The following is an 11,354-nucleotide window of genomic DNA, read 5'->3' on the forward strand; positions in this document are numbered from 1 at the left end:
TCTGGAAAAATATTTGTTAAAATTTTTCTAGCAATAGGCTTCAGCAAGGGAAGTTCTGGATGCAAACTCTTGCTCTATTCATACTTCAAAAGCAGAAACAGCTGTGTGTGTCAGTAGCACAACTATGATAAGAACTGCAGGCAAAAGAAAATGAATTTATGTCAGTTTGCTACAACTACCTGGAAGGAGGCTGTGATGAGGTGGGTATCAGACTCTTCACCCAATCACAATTTAAAATGTATTGAGTGAAGGTTTTAATTTGTTAAATTAAAGTAAATTTGATAAGAAGTTAAGAACACTGAATAACATTTCCCAATTTCAGTTAAAATTATTATGATTCAAATAAAACTTGTAAATGTCCTTCCTTCTTTGAAGACATAACTAGATAATTTTCCATCTTTCTTGTTAGCCAAAGAAAATTTCAGCTTCTAAAAACTGGTGCTACCAAACAAATAATTTAGTAAATTTAATAAGCTGTTTGTTCAAATGATAAATGAAGGAAGAATTAAAAAAAAAAAAAGTAGTTCACAAGTCTCTGTGTTAACACCCTTTCAGCTCTAGTCAGATTAATGCAAGGACTTCCTACAATACCAGAAAAAAAAATCTAAATAAGATGATGTTGTCTATAAACATGTGAAGTATTTAAATTTAGTTTTAAAATCCTGGAAGCCAGTGCAAATTGCCTAAACCCAACAGCAGCCCCCATGCAGCAGTAATGATGAGCTCCCCACTCAGCCCCACTTTATGCTGTAAGATAAAAGTGGCCCAAATGTGTGTCCTTGATTAGCAGTAAGTGCACGATGCTGTCAGGTATTGCTGTTCCTGAACACCAATGGGCATTAAACAGCTCAATGCAGGGGACTGGATTTAAGCAACAAAGCTGGTTTAAAATTACAGTATTCAGATTATTTGAGGTCATACTACAAATCTGTGAGTCTATTAACTGTGAGTATATTAACTCCTGAAAATACAACAGTAAATAACTTCAAGGTTTATACCTGGAATTACGGAAAAACATAGCAGATTAATTCTTTGGTATTTCTAGGAGGGTAAAAAAATCTCAGCCTCATTTGAACTTTGACAAGACCTACACGAAAATCCTATATACTCTGATATATTAAAAATACATATCTATTTTCTCAGTATTCTCACTAGACAAAACAAGGCCTGATACAAACAAGTGCCAAATTTTGGTTCTTTGAAATGATGAGGTTGAGACTGAACAAGAAACTTTGCATGGCATACAACTAGACATGGAATAGTGTATCCCACTTTCTCTGTACTAACATTTTAGATACAACTCTTTTGAAAAACCATAAATATGATGTGTTCTCCTCCTTTCATGAACTGCAAGCAGCCTAGTGGCTGTTCTGCCAAGTTTGCTCTGGCACACAGATTTCCAGCTCAGCTCAGCGTATTAGTCTGTCTGTCTGCCTGTGCTAATCCTTGCTCTCTGTAAGGAGCCTGAGAACCCCCACGTGGACTGTTCAGCCACACAATCCTGCCTCCATTGTGACCTCCTATACAGACAGGCAATGGCTTCTCAATTTAACAGACACACAGTAATTCTTCCCTACTTTTGAACTTTTTTGCTGAACAGAAGTCATTCAAGTAAAGCTTGCTGCAACCTGAATGAAATTTAGATCTTGACTCCTACTTATTCTCTTTTTACAGTCAACAATTGGCATGCTTTCTGATTGTCTATAGAAGTATTTTGACAATAGTAAGAATAGTCAGAAAAAGGATGTATTTCTCATAAAACTTCCTTCACATTATGTAAGGGAGCATAAAAAATTGGTGTACAAGATACTAGTTTTTGCTCTGAATTTTATATTCCTATATAGTATTATAATTTATGTTCAAACTCTACTTTGATATCAGACATCTTCTGAAGTGGCATCTGTCACTGCCTCCAAAGATTGGAACCGACACTGAGATACAACACAACAGCCTAACGTTATCTCAAATGGCTCTGATTTTATGCAGCGAGGTATGATCTTGACGTTACAATGCAGCACTGAATAATTCCTACCATTGTTTTACATTATGCATTTAATCAAGTTTATACCTGAAAATATTTTAGGTATTTTCCAAAAGCCACAGTTGGCTCATGCAAGCATTTTCGCATGTTTGCCTCTTTTTTTATCATGAATGACAAGTGCCCCTAGGACTATTCATAGGAACAGGGCACCAGAGCAGCCCACGGATGGCTAAATGTGGGTAAGGAATCACTTTATAGGACCTTCAAAACCTCTGAGTCTTTTATTTTTCAACTACACTCGCATTAAAATCCCACCAAACCAAAACACTTCGATCTACAGCTAAATGCCGTGGGACGCTGTACACACAGGGCACAATCCAATATAACCCATGAATAACAGCTTTGGAGAAGACGAAAGTTAACTAAGAAAAGAAGCTGGCACAGAAAACCCGGCAGCCTGAAGCGCGGCCCCAGCAGCACTCGATGCCGGTACCGTAAGGAGGCACAGTGCGGTGACGGCTGTAGCGCGCACAGTTCCAGGCCCCGACTCTGGGTGGATTACAGCCGGTCCCGGGCCGGACGTGTCCCTCCCCGAGCGGCGGCACCCGGCTCCCTCCCCCGCCGCCCCGCCGGCTCCCCGCGCGGCACGGCCGGGCCGGCAGCGCTCGGGGCGGCCGCGAGGGCAGGAGCGAGGCGCGACCCCCCGAGCCCGCTGTTCGGGCGGCCCCCGAGCTCCGTAGGGCCCCGTGCCGGCTCCGTGGCCTCCGTGCCCGTTCACACACGCCAGCGGGGAAGGCGGAGGAGCCGCCTGTCCCCAGCCCCGGGCGAGACGGGGCGCACCCCGCACCCCCACGGCCGGCAGGGTTGGGGGAGGCCGGAAGGCAAGGCGTCCCCCGGGCTGCGGCCGCCGCCCCGCCGCGGCCGCCGCTCCCCGCTCCTCCCGCAGCCGCCACCGAGCCCCCGCACCTTGGCTCCGCCTGCTGCCGCCCTGCATCCTCAGCCCCATGCTCCCGGCCGGGCCCGAGGGGGCGGCGCCGGCCGGGCTCGGCGGCTGCGGCGGTTCGTCCCGCGGCGCGGGCGGGCGGCGCTCGGCGGGGCCCGCTCGGCGTTGCCATGGCGGCGGGCGCGCGGCGGCGGCGCGGGCCCTGGGCCGGGCCGGGCGGGGCCGCGGGGCCTCGGGCCCCAAACGCCCTTGCAGCGGGGAGGCGCTGTCCCCGTCCGTAACGGGCCCGCAGCAACCAAGCCTTTCCTCGGAACTTGACGGAAAGTTGAAGAATAATGAATGCTCAGGAGAAATTTACGGCAATCTGCTGATATTTGAGGGAACGAGTGACAAAGCGAGAGCCTAGAGCATTGCCAGTGCTTTATTCTGAAGAAATTAATCTCAATGTCTTTGAAAACGAATTGCACCTTAAAAATGGACCCCAAAATAACCTTTTAAAAAGCAGCCTTTGATCTGATTAATGTATGCATGCCGATATGCTGAATTTGAACTTTGTGAAGAAGCAATAGGGTGATATTTACAGTTTGTCTGACAGGTTGCTATTTTCCCTAATCTGTCACAGACATGTTTTATGAAAAATCCTTTCCTTAGGATTTTTTCTCCTGAGAAGCTGAGGCCTCAGGAACAGAATGTAAGCAATGATTATCTGTAGAATGCAACAGGTGGATCTCTGATTGGTCTGATGTGATTGTTTCTATTTAATGGCCAATCATAGCCCAGCTGTCCAGACTGTCTCAGTCAGTCACAAGCCTTTGTTACAAATCCTTTTCTATTCTTAGCTAGCCTTCTGATGAAATCCTTTGTTCTATTCTTCTTGAGTAGTTTTAATATAATATATATCATAAAATAATAAATCAAGCCTTCTGAAACTTGGAGTCAGGTCCTCGTCTCTTCTCTCATCCTGGGACCCCTGCAAACACCATCACACTAACCAGGGAAATCTCTGAGAGTTTTTGTGTGAAGATTTTTCACACTGACTGGCCAGCAGTACTGCAGTCCCTTCCATAGCCCAACACGTCACAAAATAACGTTGTGCCAGATGGAGGGACATTCCCCTTCACTATCTCGAAATGGGTATTAATTATAGGCTAAATACAGTGTTTTATATTATTTGCTACACTTCCTTACATGCTAGAAAAATTCATTTGAATGTAGCTCAAAATCATAGCAAAATCCAGGGGATGTTACTTAAAAACAACTCTTCTTCCTTGTTTCTACCTTAGTCAATGCTCCCACTTGGTCACACAAACATACATGCTGGTTTAAATCAGTAGTTTATCTGCCCCAGTACTTTGTGTAGACTCTACCAAGTACTTCAAAAAACTCTTCAGTAGTATTCTGACTATTGAATGTTGTGATGTCCCTTTTAATTTTAGATATACCAATTATGAAGTACTCCTTTGATGTAGCCTTAGTTTCTGTGATTCATGTTTTAGTTATCATTTTGGCAGTCGGTTTTCTGTTAAATCATCCTTAAATGTAGTTGGTGTCAAATTTGTCTGAGAGAGGTCAGGGAAGGAAATATATGCCTTGGAAACTCATTGGTCCTCCATCTTCTGGCCCTCCGTCTTTCTGCCTGCTTTTTATATAAAAACATCAGTTGCTGTGGCATTTCAACTACTGTCAACCATAAGGTCATAAGCACCTTACTTTCTTGTCAAATCAAAATAATTGTATAGCATTTTGTCATTTTCCTTTATGTCTCTTGGATTTGAGGTCAATCTCTTGGAAAATATCTGTCAGGAAAAAGCTACAAAACCAAAAAAAACCACAGTCCAAAGAGCTTGTGTGTGGGGTTTGTTTGTTTATTAGCTTTTGGTCATTTTTTGTGGTTTTATTTTTTGTTTTATTTTATTTTTTTATTTTTGTTGTTTTTTCTCTGAAGCAGATTATGTGAGAAATTAGAGATTTGGAGAAACGGCTTCAGGAAATTATTTACCATTGTTCTTGTGTTTCAGGGCCTCTGGCTTATACTTTGATACAATTTAGATTGTTGAATCTGTAGATTTTAAAGGTAGAGATAGTCTTTAAACAGTTTCCATTTCAGATACCTGAAGATGCTGGAGAGAATAAAAGTTGACAAGATTCTCACCTCTATGTGATTGGCTGTAGTACTCTCTACTACAGAGATCATGTCACAGAAAACACGTGTGTCTGCTTTTTCAAAAACAAAACAAAAAAATACCCAAAAATAAAGCTGTTTATAGTTCTTTCTAGACTTTTAAAGACTTTTTTTGTTTGTTTCTTTTTCTGAATATAAGTTTCCCAAATACTCAGTTTGTAGTACTCAATATACAGTGTTAGGCTGTTCTGTACAAACCCGTATGACAGATTTCTCATAATCTCTTCCTTATTTGTTCCTATGCTTTTTTCCACCACATAGATAATTAAAACACATAAATGTAAGTAGGCATTTTTAGAAATATTCCCCTGGTTTCTAGGCAACGCTGAGGGAATGTAGAGATTTCCATTTGTTCCCTTTCAGTCAGCAGTCACAGCATCATAGAGTTATCCTGTCTCTGAAATTTTTGACCACCAGTGCCAACACATCCCAAAGCTTTATGTATTTCTAATTGGTCTCACTTATGGGCCTGAGGTGGCTTTTGGCCTCCTTTGGTCTGTGAGAGTATATATATTTTGAGTGTAATTATAAAGTAATGCAATTTTATAATGGTGTGCACATTAAGTACCATAACATACATTAAACAACAACAACAAAAATCCTTAACAAAAATTGAATCAGTTCTGGATTTTGATATGCTCAAAAAAGTCCAGAAATAAGTTACACAGATCACTGTAGAGATCTTACCATTGTTGAAGAGTAACATGTGAGAACCTGTAAAATTCATCCTTTCCCAATCTGAAAACAGGAAACATGGCAATCACTGTTGTTGTCTGTCAGCAGTAGGAATTTTCCCCTTTTCCTTAGGATGCATTACAACAGAACATGGTTTTAAAATGTGCCTTCACTTGGAGGGAAGGAATGCACCAGGAACATGAGAGTCACATTTGCAAGTGTGGGTGGGCGTCTGTCCCCACCCTGGCATGGACTTAGGGAACAATTGCCTCCTTGTCTATTACTTCTGTCCTCTGCATCATCCAGGGTAGACACCTAACTACTCTAAAAATGTACAGTTCATACATTCAGCAACAAACCAACACAGAGAGAATTATGTCCAAAAAAAGGAAATACCCCATGAGATGTCCGCTTTTGCATGCTTAGGCCAGACAAGTTTCCATTCCTCTGAAAAAGATGGTGTGTCTGGCAGGACCTCAAACAGTTACCTGCTCACTTGGGACAGAGATCTGTTCATAATGTCACAACTTTGCTTTTGTAGGATTTGGCTTTCTTGGAAAAATTGTTTGTGTGCATCCTGGAAAATTAATCTGCAGTTTTTTGGAGAGTCCTTCTCTTTCAAGCCATTGATTTTCTTTTTTCTTTCTTTTCCTTACAGCAGTCACATATGCAGGCAGGAAACAGCCCAACAACCAGATCTGCACACTCTATTCACAGAGTATTCTAGAACAGTCCTAAATTCATCACAATGATCATGGAAATAATTCTCCTGGGTTTACTTGAGTATTTATTTGGCATAAGTGCCCTATCTCAGTGCAGATTGTCACCTGCCTGTGGCTCTGTGTGTCAGGGCTCCAAACCCCTCGTTGCAGCTCTCAGAGGGCTGTCACTGAGTTGCAGCAATTCCCACCTGGTACATTCAGACATCAACTTTGAAGTCTTTCCCCTTCAACTATGTGGAAATAAAAACATTTACCTGAGAGATTAGAGGACGTGGTACCTTCTAAGTGCATTTAAACAGACTGGCTGAGCAGTTTTCTTTTGCTACCTACTTAGGAAATTCTTGTGTTGAAACAACTGAAGTAGCTTTCAGACACTGGTGTGAGGGGAAAAAAGGATTTAATAGCTACTGAAATATGTTGTTTGCTTGTTTTGGTTTGTTTTGGATTTTTATAAAGGATTACTTTTCCAGGAGGAGTGGTAAGTTCTTTTCTGCCTTGTGTTTGCTGCATGTTCTTTGGTCATGTGGTTAAGTTATTTAAAATCATGTACAGTCTTGAAATATCATTGCAGCTTTCTAAATGATGGAGAGTTATGTGTTTTGGCAGGGCTGCAGACTCCTTTGCTTTCTTCATGGCAATGCATTTAGTTGTTCTGTTGTTGTCTGTATGGCAGCAGTAGTCATAGATTGTTGCAAAGCTAGGGCTCCAGTGGGAAGGATGATGCAAAAAAACTTCTGAGGAGAAGATCCATATCTTACAAATTATAGTTTTTAATACCTTGTAATTTAGAATGCAATAAGGGAGCTAGCCTAAAATAAGAGGGCAACTATAGGAATATATAATGATATAAAGTTTCTATGAACACAGTATTAAACTTCCGTAAAATTTATCAGCTTAGAATGAAAAGTCTCCCCTGCAGCATTTATAGAATAACTGCTACAAAAACTTCTCCAGGAAGCTGCTGTGCAGATGTGCACTATACAGCCATTCTTTCTTTTTAGATCTGTACAGAGTTTTATAATGCATCTATACTGTCATACAAGTCTATTTTTAGATGTGTCAAGGAAGAAACCTGTATAAATTGTATGAGATATTATTCTCAGCTGTAATGCACTATCTAGTAGCTTGGGTGACTCAGAATCTGCTTATATTTGTCCTTTTATTGTGTCATTTTCTGTTTATCTACTCTTCCCATGCAAGTTTGCAGATGGAAGGCTTCTAGGTTAAAAACTGTCCTTTAGTAGAGCTGACTACTGAGGGCTGTTCTTTTCTCATTACTTTAATTCATTTAGGTATTAAAGAATGTAGATGGGCATAACTAATGAAATATATTGGAATTTTAAAGGGAAAAAAACCCATGTAAATGTCATAATTGAGTTGTCTAGACCAAAATAAATTATTTTTTTTTCTAATTGATTTACCTACTGTGATACATAAAAATGCTTACTCATACTAATTAATGAGAGACAGAATGATTTTTAAAAAAATATTTCAGTGAAGATCAGAAACTTATGACCCAGATTAGACATATATAAATGCTACAACTGCAGTAAATTCAGTGAAGCTATTCCTGCTTAGGCTGGATGGATCATCTATGTCTCCCTAGCCCATGTCAGGCAGACAGAAGGATGTCATTGTGGCATTTTGTGTGGCCCCTCCACTTTCTACTACAGCACGCTCAGGCGTACATGGCAACGCATTAATCCATGCACATGCTTGAATAAATGGGATCCTTTGTGCTAAAGAGAGTTCTTCCAGCTTTGTCAAGGTCAAGAAGAGAAATTCTCAAGGGTATCTTTAGAATTTTCTACAAAAGGAGACACAGATATACTATGATTTTCCAAAGCCCTTTGATAATTTTCAATATCTGCATGAGCGTGAAAAACAGTTTTACTAGAAATGGACTTAAATTTCTGCTCAGAAGAGTTTGGGGGTATTATTTATCCTTAAAAAGGTACTGTAATGTTTACACATTAACTTCATTAAAACCTGTGTGTTTATACAAACTGGAAGATGAAGGAAACAGCTTAAGAAAATAGCTGGCATGCAAAGTTTCATAAGTAATAGCAATTATAGTCATATTAACAACTTCTAATTATGTGTGAAAGAAAGCAATAGGCAAGAAAATGGCCAGAAACAAAATGGAATGTGTGCAGTTTAACTACTGCAATGAAAGACTTTGAGTAATTTTTCTATGGAATAATTTTATTTTATTAATACTTAAGAAAAAATCTTTGGAAAAATTTCTGTAAATACTTTCTGTTATATTCTTTAGGACTCCCTTTCATCTAAAAGTTATGTTCCAAGGAAAACATCTACTACACACTAAACTTACATATTTTTACTGACATCATAAAATTTCAGGAATACCCAATGTTCTGATTTAGACAGAACCTGACATTTGCTGGTTTAAAATTTGATATACACTGTTTTTTGCCCCCTCTGTCCATTAACATGTTAAATGTATCAGAAAAGAAAGGAGCTTCAGTTTGATGGATGTTTCACAGGCCCAAGGGCCAGGATGCTCAGGGTCTATTTATAGCTTTGTCAGTGACACGTGTGACCTTGTGTAGAGCAATTTGGGTGTTTCAATAGGTTGCAGTCCAAATCACCCTAATTCATAGTTGGTAGTAAAAATGGAAGCATTTAGAGTTACTGCATTTGTCTGCATTTTTGATACGTGCCTTTTTGCACTGTGCTTATGATCAACAGGAACAGAAATTACATCTATCCTTTGAATAATAAATATCAGAACTGCAGATTACATTATATGGGTGAGACCTTAACACAGAATAATTTTTATCCCTACGATAATGTCACAGAAGCCAGTAGGGCCTGTTATTTTTAATATTAAAGATGAATATCTGTAGTGTAGTCTAGCAATTCCACATAAGACTAGGAGAAGTTGAATTTAGTCTGAGTAAGCAAATCACTTTTACAATACAGAAAGAAAGAAAAGCACAATTAGGATGGAAAGTCTTTTGTGTTATAACAGTTTATTTAATAAAAGACATCATCATTAAATCTCTTCCATAAGCTGATTATTCTCTGTCTTGAAAGTTGCATGTATTTCCTCTTGCAGCCCTCTTTAAAAGTTTGCTCAAAAATTCAGTTCCATAGAGGAATACAAAACCTTTATATTCCTGATCAGTGTATATGCAGTTAATGTTGTGTATTAGTCTCAGGTGGAATCAGTCTCATGCTCTTCTGTTCACTTTTCTGAAGTTAGCATTCTCATTCCCCCAGTTCATATGTTCTAGTAAGATCTGTGCTAGAAATTTCAACCTGGTTGAAATAAATTTTATTATCTAAAACTTTCCATGCTCATTTAATATTCCCGTGTCTCATTCTTCTTGTGTCATCTGCCTTTCATAACGACAGTTCTTCTTTCTCATCCAAGGCATGCCTCTGCACTTAATGCTGCTAATACCAATTGTTTTCTAATTTGTATCACACAAATCTGCAGGATTAGTAAGTACTCTTCAAATTATAATATATATTGGCAATACCTTTCAGTTTCTGTAATTCCCACACCCCATAATTTGTACAACTAGCTGTTTTACAGAATATACTGTGATAGCATCAAAAGATTTTCAGGATTGGTTTTCCGGTATCATCATAATAACTTAAATCCTTATAGTTTACCTATCAAGAAAACAAGTTCTATTTTTTTATAGCTAAACTTTCTTTTTAGCTAAGTGCATCTAAAACCCCCTCAGGTTCTATTTGATTAATAAACCTATTGGGTTTTATTGCATTTAGTGATTACTTCTGCAAGTCCTTTATTTTTGCTTTCTTTAAAACATATCCTTGAAGACTACTGAGATCAAACCAGCAGGCCTCTCCCTACCTGGTTAATTTTCCTCCTTTCTAAACAACACTGTCTTCAGAGTTTTCCAGCTATTTAGTATCCCCTTGAGCTTGGTTGCTTTGTTTGGGCAAGCCATGTTTATCTCCCAAGTTTTCTCTTTTCAGTTTGTTCAGAACTATGGAAGGATTTCTGGAGAATCTTTGTTGTGTTATTATACTTGATAATCTTGCCATGTCTGATAGATAAGGACCTTCATCTGTGAAGGGCTAAAACACCTGACAACTGTAAGGCAACAAACTCTTCAGTAAGTACCCAGTACATTATACATAAATACCATGGAGTAGAAAATATTAGGAGGTTCTTTCTACATCAGTGAAAGTTATGGGAAAAGAATTTCTTTACTGTTCACTTTACTGCAGATGTAATAATTTCATTCTAAACAATGTGTTCTAATCACATCTCATAAGAAAAGAAGTTTCAGAGATAGCAATTTAAGACACAAGTTGCTTGACTGATTAAAGCTTAATGCAAGTTTTAAGTAGCCCTAGTTATTCTTGGTCTTAGTGACAGAAGCAATTTTTGAGGTGGAATAAAATGTCTGAGAAGGAAGATAACATATAAAACAAAGCACTCATGATCAAAATGAAATGGATTTGAATGCAAGCCTCCTTGTAAGACTTTAGAGCCTATAAAAATGTTTGAGTTAAAATTAAACTAAAGTCAAAATAAAATAAGATTTTTTTTCAGGGGAGTGGGAAATACTGATAATTTTCATTTGAAGATTTGACTAGACATTTCTGTTGAATTCCAGAAGATTTTGAGGAATACATTACTGGTAACTAACTCATGTTTTCTGTGTTATGACTGCTGATGTGTTACTGATTTAAAAACTCATTTGTCATAAATAAAATACATAGCTATATTGGTTTTCTGTTGTCAGTTCCCATGGCAGCCTCTCCAGCTCTAAAGATGGCATCAGCTGGCAGACTGTTCTGTATCCAATGGTTGCAACAGCTGGATTTCCTCCTACTACTATGTGT

The 11,354-nt window shown here is 39.1% G+C and overlaps 1 protein-coding gene across 1 annotated transcript in view; it reads right to left on the reverse strand.

Annotated features, from left to right (window-relative positions):
* Nucleotides 1–3,101, reverse strand: part of SPATA7 (spermatogenesis associated 7) — a 34,079-nt gene extending 30,978 nt beyond the window's left edge. Inside the window, exon 1 of the mRNA XM_064715653.1 lies at nt 2,948–3,101. Within this exon, the coding sequence (XP_064571723.1) occupies nt 2,948–2,987 (40 nt within the window). The 5' untranslated portion in view covers nt 2,988–3,101. The remainder of the gene's footprint in view (nt 1–2,947) is intronic.
* Between the last annotated feature and the right edge of the window lie 8,253 nt (nt 3,102–11,354).

Source organism: Zonotrichia leucophrys, chromosome 5 (assembly GCF_028769735.1).
Source record: "Zonotrichia leucophrys gambelii isolate GWCS_2022_RI chromosome 5, RI_Zleu_2.0, whole genome shotgun sequence".
In the NCBI taxonomy this organism is placed as follows: domain Eukaryota; kingdom Metazoa; phylum Chordata; class Aves; order Passeriformes; family Passerellidae; genus Zonotrichia; species Zonotrichia leucophrys.